This window comes from Ambystoma mexicanum, chromosome 8, assembly GCF_040938575.1.
Source record: "Ambystoma mexicanum isolate Mex_15411 chromosome 8, UKY_AmexF1_1, whole genome shotgun sequence".
Taxonomy (NCBI): domain Eukaryota; kingdom Metazoa; phylum Chordata; class Amphibia; order Caudata; family Ambystomatidae; genus Ambystoma; species Ambystoma mexicanum.
The window spans coordinates 495,785,698-495,811,568 of NC_090929.1; the positions used below are offsets into that span (position 1 = coordinate 495,785,698).

Below are 25,871 nucleotides of genomic sequence, written 5' to 3' on the forward strand. Positions count from 1 at the left end.
GCCAGATGTTTAGGCGAAAGCGCAGAAAATCATCTCTCTGTCAAGGATTAGGGAACGTGATTAAATAACTTTCAGCTAAACCATATCATTTCAAAGCAAATGGATTATCTAAGAATTTACAATATCTGAGACAGGCACTCCTTGTTTCAATCCAATCATATTCCCACAAAAGCTTTTTAGCTTTTTCCGGGTTTTCAAGTAGTAAGGTCAAAGAGATGCCTATTTCATTGATAATCTTCTGTGCATGCTCTCTCCACACCTTAGGAAAAGTATCCGTCGCATTTAAAAGATATTCTGATATGCAGTGCATAAAGTGATAATAATCCAAACCCATGCCTGAGTATACATATAGGTTCAGACAGAGGTAGATTCAATACTCGTTTCCAATAGCACCCCTCTATAGTTGACCAATAGTCATAGGGTTTCTCTGGAAATGCCTCAAAACCATACAAGACTACTGGGATACATTTTTGTTTATAATAAACCATGATGGGTATTATTGAGAATCTGCAATACCTGGCTTTGATTAAACGTGCCTGTGATACAGCTGTCAGTACATTTTGCTTTACATGATGATCACTGGCATTTTGACTCGGCTGATTAGTTATATAAGTACCTAGATAACTATATTATGAAACCGAATTCAAGGACATGGCCTGCAGTGGCCATCGATGAATGGCAAGTCATTGCTTATGTTTGCCGAATTGTATGACTTTTGTTTTCATAAAGTTAATTGATATACAATTTTTTTGGGTGTATAAATCAAGGGCACCCAACAGAGCTCGTAGTCCATTTGCAGTCTTTGAAAACAAGACCATATCGTCAGCGTAAAGCAAACATTTGACTTGTACACCATTGATTTTTCGAGTCTGCTATAACGACTGCAAAATAAGACCTTACATCAGAAATAAAAAAATTAAACATAGCAGATGCTAACAAGCAGCCCTGTTTTAGCCACTGAGCAGTGTGAATTGGATCTGGCAGTAAACCCTCATTAGTTAATCTGACCCGGATTGTAGTGTCAGTATGCAGAGCGATAAGCCATTTCAGGATGTACCATGGGCACCCCTTGTCCATCAATTTCTTGTAAAGCAACTTGTGTGGTATGGCATTGAATGCCATATGAAAATCTATGAAGGCAGTGTAAAGTGCTTGATGTCTCTGTTGGGCTTGGTGTATGATACTATTCAAAGTAATTATATTGACAGCTGTTCCAAGCCCCGGTAGAAACCCTGTTTGAAATGGATCTCGCAAGCCATTTGTATCCAACCATAAGTTAAATTCTGTCAATATTAAGCAAGCAAATATTTTACCTGGGCAGTCCAATAAGGCAACGGTTCAATAAGATCGTCTCTGTTGCCTTTTTTTAAAGATGGGAAGTATCATTGACTGCTTCCAGGATTTGGGGATTTCTCCTACTACAAATATATGTCTAAAGATTTTATAAAGAATTGCTTCCCATTCCTGTGGATGATCTTTTAACATCCCATTATGCAGACCATCTGGACCAATCGCTCTCGAGCGGCTCAGGTTTGAGATACAGTGCAAGATGTCATCTATTTCCAATGGGAATGAGTAGGAGGTATTTTGCATGATGGTATTCCAATTCAGGTCAGAGAAAGGAGATTGATACAACTTTTGAAAGTACACCTGCCAACCTTCATTAGATATGGCACTGATTTGTACTGCTCCTTGTGTCTTTGAAGTAGCTTCATTTAGACAAGCCCATATACCACTCGTGGATGTGGTTAGTATTTGCTTTAACATTTGCTCTCTATCTTTTTGATGTTGTAGAATTCTCTGTCCTTTTAGCCACATTTTATAGGTCACTTTCAGCTGCTTTTTCACTGTTACTCGTGTGGCCATCGGATGATGTGTCAGATTACGAATGGCCCATCTTAATTTAGCTTTTCCTTGTTGAAGTTCTAAATCGAATGCATGACCATGTCAATGTTTAATGCTTGCATTTGGCATTATAACCTGCTTGAAAACTTGCATCATTTGGACATAACAATTTGAAGCATTAATACAGGGAGAATTAAAGGTTTTGCTAATGTCAACTCTGTATTGATTCAACTTATGTGGATTCCATTGCAAGCGGGTGCCACTGTTATTCACCTTTGTATTTACTAGGTGTACATTTTTGTTGCAGGGGCTGCCTCTTACAAGGGAGCTTGCAACACATGATTAACATATTATGGTCACTTAGGCTTGTCGGTATAACCTTCATAGATTGTACCTGTGTCAGGAAATTATTATTTACATAGATATAGTCCAAGGTGGCTTGCTGTAAGCCTCTGCCCCATGTGGATTGAGATGGCACATCCCCTGCTACTGTGACATTTAGCATCACAAAGCCCCTTTTCCTCCATGATTTTAGCCCATCTTGCATCATCATGTGCCAGATCTGTATCACCATATGGAAGCAAATGTAAATTCAAGTCGCCTAGTATAATTCTGTAAAATATACTCCGCTCTGTTAGTAATGTGTCAAGGTGCCAGAGCAGGTGTGTAAAAAACAAATACAAATCCGCTGTTACATTCTGTTTACTCCAATAAATGTTAATGATGGCAATGAATAGGTTCCCTCTGGTCAGTTTCACAACTTGAAAGTAGGGTGAGGGAGAGGGACATTTCACACTTGTGAAACCAGCAGCTTTGCTGATTTCTAACAACAATCCCCCACCCCCGCCCCGAGGGACGACCAACAGGTTTCTTAATGGCCAATGTTGTGATAATGGTATGGAACGCCCATACAGGCACATCCACGAGCCAAGTCTCCTGGAGCACAATGATGTAAAAACTCATCAAACCACTATCCCGACAATTGAGGATGTGTTTATGGCCTCTTGTATTCCAGGAGACAAGGCTAATGGTGTATGATTTGGGAGGGTTTCTACTCTCCTCGCCAATTCACATTGTCCAGACTTGTATATCTTTATCTGAGGTCTCTCGACTTGATGGTCTTTTTGTTTTGTTTCTTGTGACAAAATAAAGCCCAGATCAAATAGAGCCATTCTTGCCCCCCATAAAATGTTGAATATTAGACCAGATCGCACAAATAAATCTTTGCTTCAGAAAAATCCTCTTGATTGACGAATTCCACTAGCTCAATGTCTGTCGTAGCTAGTTCCATCAAAGTTGGGACTTCGGTAAAAATATTCAATATGCTTGTTCTATTAAGAACATATTTCGGAAATGGTAGGGCATGACATTTGAGGTTTAGACAGTGATAATTCAATTGTTTGATTGTTTTACCATTATTTATGTGATTTAGATTCTGAAGACCCACAGATGTTTTCTGTGAGCCATCAAGAGGATTAGTAGGGGCCACGTTGGCATCTTGCTGTTCTCTTCCTGAGTTGTTCGTTTTGGAAGGACCCTTTAACAAGGACCTCACATCAGGAAACGGCAAGTATTGAACATTATTGTCGATTTTACTACCACCTTGGATCTCTGTAAGGTATGAATCTATTGTCGTCGTTATAATTTCCCTTAGGTCCTGTGTTGGCAAGTCTACCTGACTGGATGTCACTACGGATACCAAAGGAGTTACTGCACTGTTGTGTATAGGCTAGGTTGGTAAGGATAGTATTATTCCAGTATTGGTTTGTTGAGCCTCCTCATGAAATGCCGGGTTACTAGATGGAGCAGGCATGCACCTCATTTAAGGGCAAGATAAATTGCCGTGCCTGCCTGGCACAATCGCTGGACATAAGGTTGAGATAGTCGAGCTGGGGAAAAGCCTGGTAGGCGCTACCTGAATAATATCCGGCTTGCAAGTTACTGATGAATTCTGCTTTATATAAGCATTAACAGAGGCTCTAATCTCCTCTCTGAGTTCATCAATGTTCGGGCAAGCCAAATTGATCCCGGCACATTAGGTGCTATAGAGGCGGTTGGCTCTTCACGACCTACATTGTTGACATCACTGAAGGTGCAACCACCTGGGGCTGAACAACGTCCACCCCTAAATCATCTGATGAGCCCATTTTTAGAGTTAAAGCCACCAAATCATCCAACGGCTTATATGCCATTGCTGTTTGAGTCTTGGAGATAAGGGCAATTATGAGTGCAGCTTTTTGAGGTTTCTCTAATCTAGTATGAGCCTTAATGAACCTTCATGACTTGGCTTTGGGCTGTTGGCAACAACCTTTTTTGCCCGGCCTTAAAGGTTTCCTCGATTCATCATTGGCAGATTGAAAAGGCACGGCTTTTACTGCTGAATTATTATTGGCTGGTGTAAAGAGCTCAAAAACATTAGTTGGTATAGATATCACCGGATCAGTGATTGTCACGGTCTCAATGGAGTTAGCATTTTGAGGCGTACCACTCAACATCTGTTGAGCCTCAGCCAAGGTGTGGGTATTCTCATCCAACACAACACAGGACACTAACACAATTTGAGTGTCCACTGGCTCATGCATAGGGATGTACAGTGCACTACATTGATTAGTACCCTCATCAGTTTGTTTAATTGTCAGGGCACTAGGAGGCTTACTTAAGTTTTTGCATGTCTCTGGAATAAGTTGTGTATTCCTTTTATCAACATCAATGGGTGCCCCGGGGCCTACTCCATCTTTGGTAAGTTATTCCAGTAACTTTGGTGAGCCATTTTCCCATCCAGGATTTCATATAATAATTTAGCTACTGCCAGAAGGGCAGTATTTATGGAGCTTAGTGTGTTGGTAAGAGATGGGGCTTCTGGAAAAGAGAAGCGCTTTGAATGGTTTTTGTGAATAAAAATTCCGAATCCTGTACTGCTTCCTGAAATCTTGAGCGTCATGGAGTAGGTGCTGTAAATGAGGGGGATTCATCCACAAAATGAATGAGACCTGTCCGGTACTTCTGGGGACTATAATTTACTCATGCTCTTCTCCTGGGAAGACACATTCTTATCTCAGGGAGATTCACTCTGCGCTGCTATATTACTATGTGTATGATCTTCATGCAGCTGAATCAGATCGCCAGAGTTTGAGCAAATATATAGAATCTCAGGGGTGGGGGACTGGACTTGCTGGATGTATCCATAAAGTCCATGGCGTGGTCATCAACATCGCCCGCTATGGTTAGTAATTCATAGGCCTTGCAAAGTTTCCGCTGGGCTGCTACTGAGCACCGGACAGATTCCATAACCATACATGGATTTATGTGGGTGGATGACTGTAGCAGGCCAATGGGTTGTAATTCGCCTGCTATGCATGCCGATTCGAGGGTTGCATCTGTGACCTCTCCTGTCAGAGATACGATGACTGGATTATTGGGGTTAGTCACCATTATGTGGTTTGAGCAAAATCTGCAGCGTCATCTCCGGAGCCGTTAACATTGGTGTGGGGACCACACACTTGTGCGTGTTTAGCACTTCCATAGGTTCATTATTTTTATCTTCTGCTGATCTTAGATCTATATGCACTTTTTCTTTGGCGGGAGGCTCGTTAGCATAGTAAGTGCGAATATCTGATGTAAGGGATAACGAATGCTGCAATTTAGGGCCCGTTTGGCTAGCTGGAACGAAGGCTGATTTTATCGGACAGTTGAAGATTTTGGCTGCCGCCATTTTTAGATGCTCTATAGAAAGGGGTTGCACTGAAGTGACACACGGCATACCTGTTTTTAAAGTAAACCTTTTGAGCCCCATAATCACAACAAACAGCAAATAATTTGCCTGTGGGGCCACACAAAAATTGAATATCAGACTATCCCATACGCATAGCTCTCAACCAATCGTCTTGCAAAGGCGGGTGACATCACCCGATTTTGTTTCTGGCGGGTGAGACGCCCATTGGAATGAATGGGCGTGCAGGAGGCCTGGAGGGTGAGTCAGCCCTTTGCAAGGCGGGTGACACCCGCCAAAAGCGGGTGAGTTGAGAGCTATGCATACGCCGTGTCAGCGCTGCTTCCGCCGTTCCGCTCGTCCGCTAGACAGCACCACACTTCTGCACCGCACTTCCACCACTGTGCGCGCGCTCCGGTGCGAGCATGCTGGTTATATGGAATGCTGGGGTCACGAGCCTCTGTAACAAATGAAAGTAAAATCACTCTCCAGACTCTTAACAGCGAACTCAATCAGATATTTGGGCCACGCCTAACAAAGAGTTTCTCACAAAGTTCCTCAATTCATCAACTCGGAAATGTTCGTACCTGTTGAGTTCCGACGAACTCGGAACTCGAGCAAATGATCTCGGCAGTGATCAGCACTGCGCGTAATGTAAAACGTGTAGATAAATCAATATCAAGCAAATGAGACGCGGGAGCCGGGTCCAGGAGAAACTGCTCTACTTTATTCTCAGCGCCAAACTGCGTCGGAGGCGGTAGCCCCGCCTCTTCCCTACGCGTGACCAAACGTCACAACTCGTTCACTAACAAAGAGAACGGACATGGACAACAACAACGAATAAACAAACATGTCCATAGAAAGAGGACACAACATCTCCCCCCCACTTAAATGAGGAGCGCGCGTTACTACATTTCTTCTATCCACCGAGTGGGTCGGCGAATAGTCCTTTTGGAAAGGCTCCTCCGTGTTGTCTTCTCCCAGTGCACGGGGGTGTCACTGTCGCTGTCGTCCGCATCTCGTGCTTCCACCTGGTACTCTGACTCCACATCTGAGGATTCATAATCAGTCCTCGAACGATCGGTGATCTGTTCGGAGTGTCCTTCAAAGTTCTTAAAGAACGACGAGTTTCTTGTGATGGTCCCTTTGGGACTGGCTGCTGTTATCATGGAGCCGTTGATGTGCGTCACCTCTAAGGGTTCAGGTCTGAACGCCGGGGTGTCCTTGGTGGTTTGTTCTTGCCTTACTAACACCACATCGCCCACTTGAATGTGACACGGCTTGGCCTGTCTCTTTTGATCGGTGTATGCTTTTGTCATTTCTTTGCTCCGCTTGTCTCTTTTGATGGCATCACCAACGGCGGTTGACGATGATTGGGCATGGGGATTGTGGGGCAGTTGCGTTCGTATGACGCGCCCGAACATTAATGTGGACGGACACACCCCTGTGGTGCTGTGTGGAGTGTTCCGGTATTCGCGCAGGAGGATGCAGATGGCCTGCATGAATGAACGATTTGTGATGGCACATACTTGGAGCGTTCTCTTGAGGGAGCTCCTGAACTTCTCGGCCATTCCGTTGGCCTGGGGCCACAGTGGTGTGATTGTTCTATGCTGGAAGCCTAGGTGTTCCGCGAACATTGCGAAGTCATGGCCACTGAATGGTGGGCCATTGTCTGACTTTACTATTGAAGGTATGCCATAATCAGAGAAGGTCTTGTCCAAAGCAGGTATCACAGCTTGGGCACTTGTTGAGTGAATGAGATGTACCTCCGGGAACCGAGACATTTCGTCCACAATTACCAGCACGTATTTCCCGTTTGCAAGGGGTCCAAACATATCCACGGCCACTCGGTCCCACACTTTCGGAGGCATCTCCGATGGTTGGAGGGGTGCTGGGAATGTTCGGGGCCCCACCGCTTGGCAGGTGAGGCATTTGCCTAGAATCTGTTCCTCTTGTTCATCCAGTCTGGGGAACCAGACCTTTGTTCTCAGCTGTCTCTTGGTGGACACTATTCCACGGTGTCCCGCGTGGGCTATGTCCAGTATTTGTTTTTGCAAGCTGGAGGGGATTACAATTCTGTTCTCTTTGAGGAGCAAACCTTCTGGGGATACGGATAAGGAGTGACGTATTAGCTTGAAAATGCGAAAGTGAGCCTTTTCTGCTTCTGTTAGTTCTTTGGCATGCCACCGGCCTGTTCGCAGGCACTCCTTTACTATGGGTATCAGCTTGTCCGCAGCTGTGGCTTCCACAAGTTGAGCAAGGGGGACATGCTTTGGAAGTGCATTGTTGACTAAGAAATTAACGTATTGGTTTGCTTTTATGGACTGTCTTTCTACTTGAGCTGGTAGTGGATATCTGGAGAGAAAATCAGCAGGGTTGTTTTCCTTTCCTGGGCGGTGTATGATCTTGAAAGAATATTCTTGCAGACGCAGGCCCCATCTGGCGATTCGGGGTGGCATTTTGGCAGTGGGTTTGCCGTATATTGTGGTCAGGGCTTGGTGATCAGTCACGACTGTGAATGGGCGGCCATATAAGAAGAGGTGGTAGTGCTCACACGCCCATACAACTGCGAGACTTTCCTTTTCAGGTTGTGAGTACGCGCATTCTGCCTTTGATAGACTCCGACTGGCATATGCTACAATACGCTTGGGTGAGTTGGGTGGTGCTCCTGGTCTGGATTGAGCTAAAATGGCACCCAGGCCTACGGGACTGGCGTCTACTGTGAGTTCCGTGTCGTAATCGGGGTCGTAGTATGCCATGCATGAAGCTGATGATATGCGTCTTTTAATTTCCTGGAATGCTTTTTCGCATTCTGCTGTCCATTCAAATTCTTGGTTTTTGCCGGTGAGGACTCTTAATGGGGTGCTCACTGACGCGAAGTCTTGAATATATCTCGTGCAATAGCTCGCCATGCCCAGAAATGATCGTATGCCCGATGATGAGGTGGGAGTGGGGGCATCCACTAGGGCCTGTACCTTCTCTGGGTCTGGACGCATGCCCTTGTTGGAAAATATGTGTCCAAAAAAACTTGAGTGTGGACTTGTTGATCTCACATTTTTCCGGATTGAGCGTGAGATTTGCATTTTCTAGCGCCATGCAGACCCTTCTTAATGTGTCATCGTGGCTTTCTTGGGATGTGCCGAAGATGAGAATATCATCACTGTAATTTAAACATTGTGGAATGTGTTTGATCATTTGATGTATTTCATTCTGAAAGATCTCGGCCGCAGATGATACTCCGAAACTTAGTCTCTTGTATCTGAAGAGTCCTAGGTGGGTCGAGAATGTGGTTATATATCGTGATGACGGGTGAAGTTCGAGTTGATGGTAGCCTTTATTCAGGTCAAGTTTCGAGAAGATGGTGGCCCCATTCAGAAGGTGTATCATGTCCGTCATGCGTGGAGCTAGATGTCGCTCTCTTTCAATTGCTACATTCGGAGCACGCATGTCTACGCAGATGCGTATTTTGGAGGTGCCATCTTTCTTGGGTACTGGGACTATTGGTGAAACCCATGGAGTCGGGCCTGACGCTGGTTCGATTATGCCTTGTTGGAGTAGTGAGTGAATCTCATCTTCTCCTTGCCGTTGTATGTTGAGGGGAATGCCCCGGTAATGTTGGGCGATAGGTTTTACTTGTTGGTTGATGTGTAATTTGATTTGCTTGCTCTTTAGGCACCCCAATCCTTTGAAGAGTGAGGGAAATATCTTTTGTATCATGTCTTTGGCGCTGGAGGTGTATGCAGACATGATCTGATACATGATGCTAATGAGACCCATTTGTATCGCAGTGCGGAAACTTAGGATGCTCCCTCCTGGAACTTCCCCTTTGATTACATATATCTTTACTTTCTGGCTCTTCTCCTTGTATTGACAGCGAGCGTTGAACATTCCTATACAGTCTAGTGGTCTGTTGGACCCATAAGGGTATATTAGCGTGTCAGCTTTCTTCAAGTCTTTCTTGACTTCCAGCGATTTGTATATTATGTCGTTGATGACATTCACAGTGGCACCTGTGTCGATCAGAAATTCTAGATTTTGGCCGTTTAGTTGGAGTAGCAGGGTCGGACTGTATTCAGCCGCTGTGGCATTCCCAATGGCATGTACGTATGCCCGTTTTCTGTCTCCACTGGAGGAAGATGACCTGGTTGTCTTTCTGTCTTGAGGCGAATCATCCACATATCTGATCCTTTGTCTTGTTCTGCGGTGTGGGGAGTGACGCCTGCTCTCTCGGTGGTTAGACGTTTCTCTCTCTCTCCTCTCTTCTCGCCTCCTCGAGGATGGCGCGTATTCCTTGGCTGAGCTGTGAGAGCGCCTCCTCTCATGCGTGGAGACTCGATGTGAGTATTTGCGCGGGCTTTCCCGCCTGGAGCGTCCACCTTCTTGTCTCCCGGCTTCTCTTGTGCTTCCTGAGCCTTGGAGGAATTTGATGTTCTTGCATACAGACTGGAAGTGGTTTTCCCCTCCGCATTTGTCACACTGATGTCCAATTGCAGGGCATGGGCCTACATGGGGAAAACGAAACCCACATCGGTAGCATTTCTTTTGTTCAGACGGGCCAACAGGCGTGCAGATGGGGCAGAGAGACGCTGACTTGGCATTTTGCGTGATGGAGATGTTGCCCAGAGACTCCGTTTGTAGGGTTAGTGCAGCGTCAGCTCTTGCAATTTGAAGGATCTCTTCCAACGTCCTGCTCTTTTGTAACAATTTTCTGCGAAAATCCGGGGAACCGCACCCAGCAATGGCCGGTGATTTTAGTGCTTCTTCGGTGGAGTATTTGTCAAAGTCGCAATATTTGGCTCTTTTCCTTAGCCTCATGATAAAATTATCCATACTTTCGTCTTTGTCTTGTGTAGTTGTGTGGAAGACGTGTCTCTCATAGTCGACATTCCGTAGGGGTGCGAAGTACGCATTCAATGAGTCAATTATGCCTTGAAAGGAGTTAGTGTTGGCCTCAGGCATTTCGAATACGATGTCCCGCACCGTGGGACCCAGGGAGTGAAGCAGGATGGCTCTCAAGCGGCGTTTTTCTCTCACGCCAGAAGCATCGATGTAGATGTGGAGTTCTTTTAGCCAGCGAGCCCATCTGGGTGCCAGGCTGTTGGTGTCAGTCATGTCAAAGTGCGGGACTGCTTGTAGCTGCAGAGATTCAGAGGAGTTATCCTCTGCATTGTTGGCTGCTCTCGGTGTGGAGCTGGCTTGGGGGCTCTGTAGGCCGCTGTCAGTATTGTCTGCCGACATGTTGGTTGAAATGGCTGGGCTGCGCTGCTCGTGAGTGTGTGCGGAGGCGCTGCGCTGTTGTGGCCCTCTACTCACTGGAGTGTCGTGTGCTGAGGGTCCACCTCCACTTCCTTCACCAATGCGGCCTCGCCGGCTGAAGGTAGGGGCTAACGGTGACCTGGCCTGCATGGAGCTTCATGGACGGCAGGTGGCCCTTAGCTGTTGCGCTGCGTAGCTTCCTCCTGCAGCGTGTGATGAAACGGGAGCTTTCTTTCCCCCGCCTTTGATGCTGGACGCGGCGCCGTTGATCCAGATGATGTGCGGCCGTGTCAGCAGCTGCGGCGTATTTCCACGGCCCGCACGCGACGCTGGGGCTGCCAGCGGGTGGGTCGTCCTCGTCGCCAATGTTGAGTTCCGACGAACTCGGAACTCGAGCAAATGATCTCGGCAGTGATCAGCACTGCGCGTAATGTAAAACGTGTAGATAAATCAATATCAAGCAAATGAGACGCGGGAGCCGGGTCCAGGAGAAACTGCTCTACTTTATTCTCCGCGCCAAACTGCGTCGGAGACGGTAGCCCCGCCTCTTCCCTACGCGTGACCAAACGTCACAACTCGTTCACTAACAAAGAGAACGGACATGGACAACAACAACGAATAAACAAACATGTCCATAGAAAGAGGACACAACAGTACCGCTCAGTGATAGCCAATGAGAGCGCAACTGGCAGCTGTAAACACAGTTTTCAAACGCGTCGCGTCACTTGAAGATTCACCAAAGTTGCTTGAATCTGGCAGGAAAACACAGTGAGGGACAGCGGGACAGCGGGACAGCGAGACAGCACCACACTTCTACACCGCACTTCCACCACTGGACGCACGCCCCTGCATGAGCACGCTGGTTATATGGAATGCTGCGGAAGGAGGCGGGTCACGAGCCTCGCTCAGTGATAGCCAATGAGAGCGTAGCTGGCAGCTGTGAACACAGTTTTCAAACGCGTCGCGTCACTTGTAGATTCACCAATTTAGCTTGAATCTGGCAGGAAAACACAGCGAGGGACAGCGAGACAGCACCACACTTCTGCACCGCACTTCCACCACTGCGCGCATATATGGTTATTGCTCCCGTAACTGGGTAAAAGAAAAAAGGGCGTCTGATGAGCTTAGGAAAGCGAACATTTGATGCGGAAGGCAGATAGTCACAGAAAATTGGGCAGGTGAAAAGGAAACGTTCAGGAAGCTCCTAAAAACACAGTTTTGTGGAGCAAACAATTTCCTCTCACATGGTGCTAGACTGGACAGTTAATGACTCTTGTACCCAGTTCACAATCATTAATATAAACACCGGTTGCTCGGACCAATCATTTTGTGCTCCGTAGTAGCCAAACTGGCATGAGCAAGGCTGTACACAAAACCCCAGAACCATACCGCGAACCGTAGCATCCTTGAAAATCAGATTATACTGTAGTGGTCACGCAATGAACTAGTGCACACCAGACAAACGGAACAAAAAATGATTTGCTCAGTCCAAAACATACAACAGCGGGACTTGGAGGCTTTGCAATTTTGTATACTATGGCAAAACATGAAATCCAATGATTTTCTAGTTTTTGAAATGGATATAGAATTAACATACAATAGGTGGTACAGCTTTCTGACACACAGTGTCACAGTATGCGGAAAGGCCAAGTGCACAATAAATGCAGAACCCCAGTTAAAATGGGCCTTTTTCTCATGTTTCATACTCTTATGGAAGTACATTCTCATTAGTGATTATGCATCTCTGGGCGTTTGGCTTTAAGGAGGTCCTCGGAGTGGGGGGTTTGTCCTGTCCCACAATGCTAGACTGAGGTTAAACACATGGCACAAAGTATCACTTTCATTCTCACTCTTGTGCATTGCAGCAGTTCAATTGTTATTTCATACAAGTGGCTGCAGAACAAACAGTTCATTGGAACAGTTAAGTGTTTCCATGTAGAAAACAGGCCACAAATCATAGCTCGTGGATAAAAGAAATAGAACCTTAGGCATGTATCCTAGCATTCACTTAAATTTCCTAATGCAAGTGAACTGAGAACTTGCAACCTGAGCAGCAAAGATTGAAAAAGGTTCTGAAATAGAACCTTAGGCATGTATCCTAGCATTCACTTTAATATCCTAATGCAAGTGAACTGAGAACTTGCAACCTGAGCAGCAAAGATTGGAACCGAAACAGGTAGACTACCATTGTGCTTTGGATTTTGCTTTATATGTTGGACCACCAGCAGCATCATTTCTCGTGAGATTTCACCTCATGTGGCAGTGGATACTTGGTCTCTTCGCTGGTGCTGTGCACTGAGAAAGATCGCAGGGCTTCTCGCTGATACTGCTTTGCCTTGTTGTACAAGAAAACACCACTGATGAGTAATACAATCCCAATGGCAGAGAGGCTTGTGATCTCGTTGCCGAAGACAATAATACTGACCCATATCAACAGTGCATGCTTCACTGTGCTGGCAACGCTGGGGGGAAAAAAAGCAGAACCATCAAACAGAGACATGGCACATAGGTCTCAGACTATTACATATTGGTCCCAAATAATTAACCACCAATTCACTGTTCAAAATGGAAATTAAAAAGTAAAAAAGAAAACTATTTAGAGGTTGAGATACCAAAGGAGGCACATAACAATTAAATATAGAAACTAATTAGCCTTACACTCACAGCAAAAAACTACGGACAAATAACTATGGCTCTGGGGATTAAAGGGATGTGAGTCACAGATATCCTGGCCAGCATTAGAAAAGAGCAATCCTCCCAAGGCGAATAAGGGAGGCCAAGTACCAGTATTGGAAATCTTGTCACATGTACTCTTGGCAGGCAGTGAGGACGCATAATAGAGCATGAAATGGACAGCACAACTAACATCAACACGCTAATATCTTTTCAACAACATAAAAACTAGAATGGTGAGTACAAATTTGCTGCAACCCGGTCTGCATGTATACAAATTGTAGCAACTTCAAGTCATCAAATAATCGAAGCTATCTGAGGTATCTGTGAAGAAGCTGGCCTCCTTCTCTGCTATGAAGTGCACGTTTCTATGTCATCTGTTTGATGTTTCATCTTCATTTTATTCCCGTCTCCAGCAGTTTCAACAATAAACTATCGTTTAACATTTCATCTGGAGAAAAAAAAATGTGCTTAAAATTTTTTTGCCCAAACAAAATACTACATTTCCCTTCTGTCCTAGGTCCACTGTAGTGCCAATAACCTGTCCATTTGACCTTAGTTTTTTCACTACCTGTACTCTCCCTCTTCTTGTCCTGCTCTCCAAGCAGATAAGTACGCTTTATGTATAGCTGCGTAGCGTTGGACCACAAGAGTGCTTATTTAGTACTAGAAAGGGGTTTTAGCGCATGGCAGGGGCGCGTGCAAGAAAGCTCAAACATTGGTAAAAAAGTAATGTGAGTTACGGTGAGCGAGTGAGGTGCCAAGAATTTAGAGCCACGGCACATGCACTATCGGTAGCAAGATCTAGTTTGGATGCGCATAGCAGCGCTGTTCATTTAATTAGAAGAGGTGGCGGCCCTGTGTCACATTACCGGCACACTACGGCTCTCCCCGCCTTCTCCACTATCGAGGACAAGCCCCCGTCACTCGGGAGAAGAATCTGCAGCCGTGCTCTCAGTGCGAGCCACGGAGTAGCCCCCACCTTTGTGGGGGCATAGCCAATCCTCCCCTATTGCGAGGAAGCTCCTATAAAACGAATGAGAGCCAAAGGAGGGGCCTCACCCCACAACAAACGTTATCAGAATGTTTGAATGTTTGAATGAGCGCGGATCACCAGAGACTTGCAAAATCTCTCCGGAGAGCGAAATTGAAGTGAAAGTGTACCGCAAAGAACCACACTCCACCAAGGATGTAATAACGATCTGAAGCACAGTGCCACAGAGGGCAAGCTATTCAGAAGTCTGCTCTGCAGAACAAGGTACAGCCTCAGCTACATTAATAGTGAGCAGTGGACGTGCCAATACACCTGAAGAGGTATTGAAAGGCACTTTCCAGCACAAAACATGACGGATTTCGAATGGAGCAAAGAGGAGCAAGAGGCAGCCTACTCAGAGGATTTAACCTACAGCTTCAAAGAAGTGCTGGGGGACTCACTAATAGAGGCAGTGGCTCAAGGGGTAAGGCCCCTCCAGCAAAGACTGGAAACGATAGAGTTATACCTGAGCCAAAAAGAGAAGGGCACCGTACCATAAGACAGCATGTCCACAAAGGTCCCTTTAGAGGATCCACAGGGGTGTAAAAAGACCCGGAAGAGCAAGAACTCTTCTGACCCCCTGGGCCATACAGACGGGGCGGACCCAAAGGCCCCTGAGGCTACTGAAATGTTCATAAAATGGAGAGACACATTCATCTAGAAGTCGGGAGTGCCGAGCCTCAATTCCCCCTACCCTGGGGAAGATAATATGGTCGAGGAGAAGCAATGCTCCGAAGAGGAACGCGCAGGGTCCCCACGATCCTCACAAGAAGAAATAGACAAAGAAGAAGAGGAGATCCAACCTCCACCCAGGAAAAAGTTGAGGAAACTCAACAACATTGAGGAGGAAGAACGGACATCAGATATGTTCCAGCCAGAGGACATACGAAACCCGAGGTCCTCAGAATGGCTACCATTGCCCAGGGTCACACAATACATGACCACAGGCTACGGAAAGCTTTAGAGAGAGAGGTGGGCCAGAGGATGAGGGCAGAATGCCCAAACCCCGAACTACCGGGAAAGGTGGTGGAAGCACCGGAGCTTGATCCAAAAATGTTGGCCTTTGTTTCAAAACCACCAGGGATCCCAGAAAAGGGATCGACCAATCCTGGTGAAGTTGCCAAGAAAAAGTGCTCGACCAACGGGACCACTAGCGAAGATCATGGACTTAGCCGAGCGAGAAAAAGATACAGGGGAAGAAGTGGACACGGAAGTACTCGCTAATTGGGCCCAGAGAGCAGTTTGCCTCTTGGGTAATGCTAATTGCGCCATCTCTTCCGAGCGCAGAAGAGGACTGCTCCTCAAGATAGACCCTAAGCTAGGTGACCTAACATCCTACGAGGCCGGCGAAGCAGCCCAGGGTCTGCTATTCGGAGAAACTTTCGGGAAGGAAATAGGGAGGTTCGTAGGAACTTACACCTCATTGGAGAAGGCACAAGCCTCAATAAAGAAAATGTTCCCCGGTAGGGTTTTTGCCGGGACCAGTCACTACCGAGCCACGAGAAAGCCTCAAAACAACAGGGCCCACTATTGGGAAAACAGGCAGCAGGATGCCTTCTTGCCCCCAAGAGGCTGTTTCCCAAGAGGAAGGTGAGGCAGAGGCCAAGGAAGAGGACAGAACTTCCCCACAGGTGAGACAGCACACATACCCGCCAGTGGGGGGGGAGAACTTAGAGATTGTGGGAGAAATGGCGCGTGCTTACCAGCAACAACTGGGTACTGCAGACAGTCAAGGACCTGCAGCTGGAATTTTCAGAGATACCCTCACAATCCCAAACCCCCTGCCCATTATATTCAGCATTAGCAGAGAAAGAGACCTTAAACGCAGAGCTGCAAAGTCTGGCGAGCAAAAGGGCAATAGAACCCTGCAGGACAACCCCAATGTTTATAAGCAATATGTTCCTGGTTCACAGGAAAGACAAAATAAGGGAGGTGATAAACATGAGAGAAATGAACAGTTGGGTGGTGTACCACCATTTCAAAATGGAGGGAATCCATCAGCTCATAGACACCCTCAGACAGGGCGACTGGCTCACGAAAGTAGACTTGAAAGATGCATATCTCACAATACCAGTGCAGGAAGAATATCGCCCCTTTCTAGCATTCGACTGGAACAGGCAATTCTGGCAATTTGCGACAATGCCATTCGGGCTAGCCTCAGCACCATGGGCGTTCATGAAACTCATGAGGCCCATAGCCGACGATAATAGAGAAAGGGATAAGAATGACTATCTATTATACCTCTTCTACTGCTCCTCCTTACTCCTTGGTCTACCTACTTCTCATTTTTCCCCCTCAAATCTATCTACCATTCTGCCATCTGTACCCTCTGTCTCCTCTTCTCCCGTGACTCCATCTCTGCTTCCCTTTCCTCCCTTGGCTGGCTTCCCTTGAACTCCCAACTTAAATTTAATTTTCTCTGCTTAGTCTTCAAATCTCTCCAGGGTCTCGCTCCCCCTTATCTCTCTTCCCTTCTCTCTTTCTACACTCCCTCTTGCGCCCTTCGCTCAGCTGACCACTTCCTTCTCACTGTTCCTCCTTCCCCTTGTGCCTCCTCACGTTTCCGCTCCTTCCAACTCCTAGCCCCCCTGCACTGCAATTCCTTACCTCTCTCAATCCGCTCTATTCCTACCTTTTCTTCATTCTGCACGTCCCTTAAATTTCTCCTTCTCCATTCCCCGCCATGAAACCCCTCCCCCTCTTGCTCCCTCTCCCCCACCCTTCCCCTCTTTCACCATGATCATCTCCCTCCACTCCCCCCTCGACCCCATTCTCACCCGTTTACCCCTTCCCTTTCCCTCCTCCTCCTCCTCCTACCTATCCCTCCCTCTTCCTCCCAGTTCTACCTCACTACTCTCCCTCTTCCCTTCTGTCTAATTGCTCTACTTACTGTTTTGTTGGTCTGATTCATGATTGTAAATTGCTTCTACTGGTACTGTTATTATGTTAATTGTTATATGTATCCTGTTGTTAAAATGTGCAGCGTTGTGGAGTAAAGTGCTATATAAACTTAATAAATACAAATACAAATAAATATCTGGACGACATCTTGCTGATGGCAAACAGCAGGGAGATGCTCCTGTATCAGAAACTGGGTGACAGACCTACTGGGGTTGTTAGGTTTCCTAGTGAACCAAGAGAAATCAGAAGTGTCACCAGCGAAGAGGATGGAATTTCTAGGGTTCGTCATAGATAGCAGAAAGGCGACACTAGAATTACAACTCAGAAAAATAAGCGATATAAAGAGGGAAATAAGGATTTGCCTCAGCAAAACTGTCATCTCTCTGCGGACGATAGAGAGAGTAGAGGGGCTGCTAGCAGCATCAATACAAGCGATATTTTCAGGACCCCTACATTATCAGGACCTTCAACGGCTGAAGATAAAGCACTTACAGCCGGGCCTACGATACCATCAACTAGTTCCGCTAGACGGAGAGTCAAAGACGGAACTAGAATGGTGGTTACAGAACATGGACGCCTGGAACGGGAAAGCCCTATTCGGCGGCCGACATGACGATAGACTCAGATGCCAGCAGAGCAGGTTGGGGACCCCGGTGCAGAGAACTAGAGACAGGGGGCAAATGGAGTTCGGAAGAACTAAAATTACACATCAACTGTCTAGAACTGTTAGCCGGATCATTTGCGATCAAGGCTTTTACAAAGGACAAAGTGAATTTGAGTATGCTGCTGAAAATGGACATCATATCGACAGTCAGGTACATCAATCACTTAGGAGGGACGAAGTCCAAGTTATTAGCAGAACTAGCAAAGGACTTCTGGCACTTCTGCCTAGAGTCAGGGTCGTCAGTGGTGGCAGATTATCTCCAAGGCTCGCAAAATGTAATAGCAGACTGGAATTCCAGACATCTAGCAGACACCAGCGACTGGATGCTACACAAGAAAATCTTCCTGCAGATAGAAAAGATCTGGGGACCAGCACATACAGATCTGTTTGCTTCCAGACTGAACGCACAAAAGAGCAAGTACTTCAGCTGGAGGCTGGATCCAATGGCGGCGGGAGTAGATGCATTTCTGCAAGATTGGAGAGGAGAGATGCACTACACCTTTCCGCCGTTCGTTATGATGAACAGAGTGCTCAGGAAAGTGTGCAGGTAGAGAGCGACACTGATAGTGGTAGCGCCAATATGGAATTCACAAGTATGGTTTCCGGCATTGATGGAACTAGTGACCGATTACCCGAGAGTCCTACCACCAAAGGACAGCCTACTCACGGACCCAGTTGGGTCATATCATCCTCAGAGTGAGAGGGACGCTCCCGCTGATGGCGTGCAGGATAGAAGGAGATGCTGGAATCTCCCTGGTATTTCGGCACAAGCTGTTACCCTCATCGCAGAGTCGTGGGCACCATCGACTAGAAGGAGCTACGACACCGCTTGGAGTAGATGGTCAAGGTGGTGCAAGAGGAAAAGTCTTTATCCCGTTTCAGCACGTTTAGTGGAGATATTAAACTTTTTAGCAGAGTTACTACAAGACGGGAAAGCCTATAGAACAATTGGAATATACAGATCAGCAATATCAGCGGGCCACACACCCATAGAGGGTTTGCCCATAGGGGAGAATTCAGCGGTGATCCGACTGCTGAAAGGAATAAGATTTAGAAAACCACCACACCCAAAGTATAATTCATTATGGGACGTGTCAGTAGTCCTGAAGCTTCTGGTCAGCTGGCCAGCTGGCCAGGGAATAGGTACTTGTCATTGAAAACAACTGTCCGGGAAACTGGCAATGCTGTTATGCCTAGAGTCATGTAGAAGAGTTGCAGATGTCAGAGCCCTAGACGTGAATAGGAAAGAGTACGGACCAGAAGGGCTAACCTTCACTCTAGTTAGAAGAACAAAGAAAGACTCTGCGACAATAAGCTACCCCTACCTGCAGGAGCATCCAAAGTGGTGCATAGCAGCCTGCATAAAAGAATATGAGCATAGGACAGCAGAGATGAGACCAATGGGGACAACACAGTTGCTTATAGAGCGTAGAAAACTCTACAAAGCAGTAGCTACAGCCACTATAGCGAGATGTGTCAGAGAGGTAATGCACTTAGCAGGAATAAATATGGCTAAGTTTGGAGCACAGTCTGTCAGGGGCGCGATGGCTTCAAAAGTGCTAGCAGTGGGCACAGGGTTGCAGGATATTCTACAAGCGGCCGATTGGGTCAGTGATACTACCTTTAAAACATTCTATTTCAAGCCTGTGCAGTCAGTTGCAGAGACAGTAATGACAAGCTTTGAACAAGCATAATGCTCGCCTCCGTCTTGACATAGAATGAAGATTACCCCTGCTAAATAGCGCAGGTTGTCTTGATTCTATTAAAGACAAGGAGGCGAGCATTACTTTCCTGCCCTAAGATACACAGGAGAGTTAATGTCAACTTATAACAATGTACTCATGAAAATATTTCTCTCAGAATAGGGTGTATATCCGCCTCCCTAACATAATCTGTTATATATTTCACTAGGAGATGACCAGAAGAACAGTTGAACCAAGAGGTTGAGACAGACGAGCTGTGGAGAGCAAGACTGCCAGTTCTAGTGCAGAAGATTTGCAGATCAAGACAGTTAAAAGGACAAAACTCAAGTTGGGACTAGTTGAAAGCCTGGTTAAAGTTGGATTGCAGTTAACGAGCAGTCAAGAAGAGGGAAAGTACAGGAAGTGAAAGTACTAAGGTCACGTGGACAGGTCATTGGGACTACATTGGGACCTGCGATAGAAGGAAAATGTAGTTTTTTGTTTGGGAAAAAAGTTTTTTTTAAAGTTTTTCTCCAGATGAAATGTTAAAAGATAGTTTATTGTTGAAACTGCTGGAGACAGGAATAAAATGAAGATGAAGCATAATGCTTGCCTCCTTGTCTTTAATAGAATCAAGACTACCTGCGCTATTTAGCAGCGGTAATCTTCATTATACTCCTGAGAACAGTTGAGTAACCTGCATGACCCTCTGCCTTAAGCATAAACATTTTCAAAGAAAAGTCCCTTAACAAAGTAAAATACCATTCACCTGAAAGTCTGCTCTGTTATTCCAATCAAAATAGACTGCAACTCCTGAACAACCCGCAACTACAGATATTGATAATGCTTTGCAGTTCTGAGATCCAGACTATGGAATGTCGCCCTTGTCAACATCTGCACGAGACATGATTCTTCCAAACATCAGCAAACAAGAATATATAGGTTATTTAGTTTGTGGTACGCATACGCACTATCGAAAGCCTCACATGAACCCAACATAAAAAAATAACCCTCCGAGATAATAAAACCCAAACCAAATAATAGCAGGCGGTTGCATTTTCATGTGCGAGGGAACTATGATTGCACATCTGCAATACTGGAAATGGTGAAATTCACATTTTATTCAGCAATGACAAAAAAGACTCTGGAGCACCCCAAAGTGCATCAACATAAGGTTGATGGGAAGACCTCATTTAAAAATACTGAGTGTGGCAAGAAAGGAAAGATGAACAAAACCAGAACGCCATTCACATGATTGATAAAGGAAAAGTTACTCATCATAGTGAATTACTTACTCCTAATTCATAGTCCCCATTCCTCCATACTGCATGGACGTCCCTGTGCAGGGATGGGAACAAAAACCTTTTGCCCTACAAAAAAAAAATGATCACATTTCCTCTTCAAATTTGAGGCACGCAAAGGCACGGCAGCATGCATTACAATGCTACTTTAGCCCTGCCATCTTGCGCCTCACCTCAGTCCTGCTACTGCCTAGTTTGTATTAAGTAGGGGGAAGGGTGGAGGGTCCCATGGAGCAAAGGGGACTATGGACTAGGAGTGCATCAGTCACTATGATTACTTTTTCTTACTTCTACGTCCCATCACCTTTCGGCTATGCTGTATGGGCGATTACAACAAAGCGGGGAGGACGACAAATTACTCAGTAGAAGGTGTAAACAAGTTCTTTAAAACTGCTGACCCAAAAGCAGCATTTGACCTGGAGCTGGCCTTGAAGCAATAGTGTTTCCAAAAGGCAGAGGGAGAGGCCAATTTAGCTGCCTTGTTGATTACGTCCCAAGAGACTTTTAAATGCTATTACTGCAGCTTTTGCTCTGACTGCATTTACATGAATGACTGCTAGGGAAGGGTTGTTTTGAAGCCTGTATGCTTCTGAGAGCGCTGCCACTAGCCATCTACCTATTGAAATCTTGGACGCCAGATTGTCAGGGGAAGAGTGCTTGAATGTGAGAATTAGTGCGTCTAACTTCCTGAACGATTTCGTTCGGCTGAGCTAACACTTTAGTGTAGTCTTAAATCTAGACAATGAAGAGTTTTTTCTTCTTCGGATTATATTAGGAAAAATGCTGGTAGAATTTCTTGGTTACTATGGAAAGCTTAGACAACTTTGGGCAAAATCTTGGGATGTGTGCGGAGCACTACACCTTCTGTCTGCGAAACACAATATAAGATTCAGACGCAGCTAAAGCCTGTATCTCACTGACACGTAGCTGATGTTAATGTCACCAACACTGCTGTCTTTCACGTCACCAATGTTATGTCCGTTGATGCCAGACTGTGCACTAATGCTGACAGGATATTATGGTGTCCAAAACACTGTAGGGGCACGTAATTGGAGGATACACTCTAGACCATCCCTGCAAATTTCTCAACCACCGGTTTGGAAGATAAGAATGTAATGTCTTCAGAGTTTCTGTAGGCACCAATGACAGCCAGGTATATGGAGCAAGTGTCTACTAGGACCGCTGAATGAGACTAGTGCGCTGAGAATGATATTGCATTGTTCAGAGAGCATTTGATGGGGCAACATGTTTGTCCTTTGCCCAAAATAAAAGCAAGCCCATTTGCTTTCATACTGAGCTCGAGTTGACTCTTTCCTTGCTTTCTGAATTATTTGAAGATTTTATTCAGACAGCACTAAGTGTTGTAGTGCTATTTCTTTAGGAACTGTGGCGGGTCAGAAGGACACAGGCTCTTTTTGAATATTTCTTAATGTGTATTTATTAAAGAAAAGGTTAACGCCTATCTTTCCATACTTCAATGGGTTATTCCCTACCTAACAAACTAAGATCCTCATAAGTCATCAGTGAATGTCTTAAAAGAATCTGTCCACTGTCCCAACTAACCCTTACTGACCCTACCACCATTTTCACAACTAAGGACAGGAGAAGGTCTCCCTTACCCTGTGTTCTTGCTCCTCGCAAAGTTATACTCAACGTTCAAATAGTTCTTTGGGACTTCTTTAATTAGTTCATACAATTCTTTTAGCACTTCATTACTCTTTTGTTCTTCGGAACATGTGGCTTCCTTGTTTTGGTATTGATCTCCTTTCTCTTGTCAGTGTCTCTTATTTGTTGGTTGCTTTCTTCTTCAATTCCATTTCCGAAATGTATTCTTCCTTTTTCCCAGGGTCGGGTTTATCCAACCTTTCTGGGATTCTCTGCTGAGGTTTCTTTCTCTTTTATTAGATTCATGGTTTCTGGCCTCTGTAGGGTATATATCATTTAAGATATACACTTCTTTAGCCTTGCTCTCAGGACTTTCTCTGCTGCTTCTTCCCTTTAATGATGCTTTCTTTACTTTGTCTGCAACAAGTATGATAACTCTAATAATTCTTCATTCCTGCTTTCCTCATTCATAAGCTCTGAGCCTGGTCTGGCACTTCTTTGACCTTCGCCCTGCCTGTAAAGCCTCTTGGATCCCCCCTCTTCAGGCAGAAATAAGGCCTGCAATTGTGCTAATCATCGCGCCCATTGCGCTTTTCACAGCAATTATCTGAAATAATTGTGTTTGCCTGTGTCAGCACGACGATTTCAGAGGAAGTGTCATTTTAAATGGATTTAAACCCCTTTTCTGGGTTTCTCGCCTTATTTCTCCTTCACTTTGCTTTGGGCTGCATGTGGTTTTGGCCTACTTGTGCTGCCTTCTACCTGGTCTGGCCCTGCCTCCCTCTCCCATTGGTTGCCTGGCCTAGATAGGCCAATCGATGCAACCGGAAGGCGGGAGCCGGCCCAGACCATGAAGGCCCTCAACAAAAGCCCCTGTCTGCTCCCTGTCCGCTTCAGGTACGCTCCCCACCCCTGTCTGCTCCCCCGTGATGTTGGTGTATCCCCCCCATCTCCCTCTGATCCCCCGTGATGTTACCGTATACCCTCCACCCCCTTCTAGTCCCCCTTGCTGTTCCTCTTTGACCCCCCTGCAGGAGCTGTCTTGTTACATTTTTGTTCACCACCACCGTCTTGTGGCCAATATTGTGATTTTTGACTTTTTATGGACTCATGATGCTTCACCCTTTCTCACCTTTCATGCTGGACTTCCACTGCATCTCCTACTCAGGGTGGCCCTGAATCATGGTGTGACCTTGCTCATCTTGAATCCTTGTTTGCATTTGATTGTTCTCTTTCAACATTATGTATCATTTCTGACTCCTGTAACTGTATTCACTCTCCCCTCTTGTTTCTCCTTTCCTTTCCACCCACCCGTCTGGTCTCCCGTGATGTCTGTGTGCCTCCCTACCCACCCTTCTGGTCCCCCGTGATGTATGTGTTCCCCCTTATAGCCCCTGTAGGCTTCAGATGTCTGCCTACTTGAATCCCTCTTCTTTCTGTCCAACCCTCTCCCCTCTCCCCTCACTGTATCCTTAGCACTTATGCTATTCAGATATGTCACCTGACCTGTATGATAGCTGCTTGTTTGTCACCCCCTTCCCTCCCTCGTTTGTTTTCTACTCCCTTTCCCCCTACAGCACAATCTGAAATTTCGTCAGGCCTAGTATGTTAGTCGCTTGTTTTATTCTTTGCCTTCCCCTTGTACTTCTATCCCCCTCCCCCTTGTTAAATTCTGGCACTACCTCAATTGTCGTCAGGCATAGTAATGTAGCCGCTTGTCTGTCTCATTCTCCCCAGCCAACCCCCCTCCCCTCTTAATCATTGTCTATAACACTTGCACTATCTGAAATGTCACCAGGCCGATTATGATAGTTAATTTTTCCGCTTCTGAATGTATCAAGGACTTGTAAGAATGTCACTGTATTCTCCCATGTTCCCTCCCTGCCTTGAAGCTCTTTGAAACACATTGTGTATAAGTGCTATATAAACAATCAATCAATAATGATTATCCTCCAGTTCTTTGTCTCTTTGGATTATACTCTTAATGTCTTTACTGAGATGACTAGGAATACTTTCATAACAATTCCCCTTTACTTCTCTTGTCCTCAGTATTGTGTTCTCGTTATCTCGATTGACTAGTACGAGTATTCTGATAAGCATCTTTTTCTCCTCTTATTCTCCAAGCTATGTCTTGTTGTCTTGACTTGGATGAATCAGAGTATTTTTATAATGATTCTCATTCACTTCTCTCACGGATATTATCTCATTATATTGACTGGGCGAGTATAAATGTTCATATAAGGATTTTCTGTCTCCTTCCCGGGTATCCAGTTTACCCAGTTACCTGATTCTCTTGGGGATGTCACCAGGTTTCTGTTTCGTTCAGCTTGGCTTTTCTCTTTCGCTCACCCGAGCTCTTTTCCTCTTCTGACCTCTCGTTCTCTGGCTTCCTTTTGGCTTTTCGATATCCCAGGCACTGGTTTGTTGCATGGTCTCAGCAGTGTACCGGTCTCAGCATGCTTACTAGGTCCTCCCATCCACCACTGGCTCCCTGTGGCCACACCACCGCTTGCTGCTCCTCTCTCGCTCCATTGGGCAGGACGCTGCGCGTCCACCACCTCGACTCTGACTCAACAGCCACTTTGTAATTCAAGGGCTTCTCAGAGTTTCCAGTCTCCTCCCCTTGCAGAGATGCCACAGGCCTTCCCCAGCATACCTCGGTGTGTCTCTCTGTGTATCTGTCTCTCTGTGTGTCAGTCTCCCTGTGTCTCCCTCTCCCTCTCCCTCTCCAACACTAAATATACAATATATTATATACAGTCACGTTGGGTTAGAAATGCATACAATTCACCTAAACACCTAAAAGGCAAGGGAAGTAGTTATGCAGGGAGAAAACCAGTCCACAAGAATAGAAGCCCTAACTTTATTAGTCCAGTCCCTAAATTGAATGGGGCCTTGTGACCAAAAGTTCACAAAGTTCAATGAAAAACCAGAGGGTGTTTCACAACCTAGTCCCCGGGATCCCGTACTCAGGTGGCCAGGGAAAGGCCATTGCTTTTGGATCCCAACCCTGTGGGTGGACAAGCGAGGGAGGATAACCTGGGTGCGGGGTGCTCAGGGAATGGAGGAGAAGCACCTGATGTTGAGACATGGTATTCCCCCCTTTTCCCCAATCCATCTGACCACTATCCCTGCTTATTTTATAGGAAACTACAGCTCCCGTAATTCCTCCCCACTTCACACTGACAACACTACTGACCCG

At 45.9% G+C, this 25,871-nt stretch overlaps 1 protein-coding gene across 1 annotated transcript in view; it reads right to left on the reverse strand.

Moving 5' to 3' along the window:
* Positions 1–13,040: 13,040 nt before the first annotated feature.
* The window catches only part of LOC138472141 (solute carrier family 35 member E2A-like), a 729,883-nt gene continuing 717,052 nt past the window's right edge, over positions 13,041–25,871 (reverse strand). The window contains exon 9 of the mRNA XM_069610153.1: positions 13,041–13,272. Within this exon, the coding sequence (XP_069466254.1) occupies positions 13,041–13,272 (232 nt within the window). The remainder of the gene's footprint in view (positions 13,273–25,871) is intronic.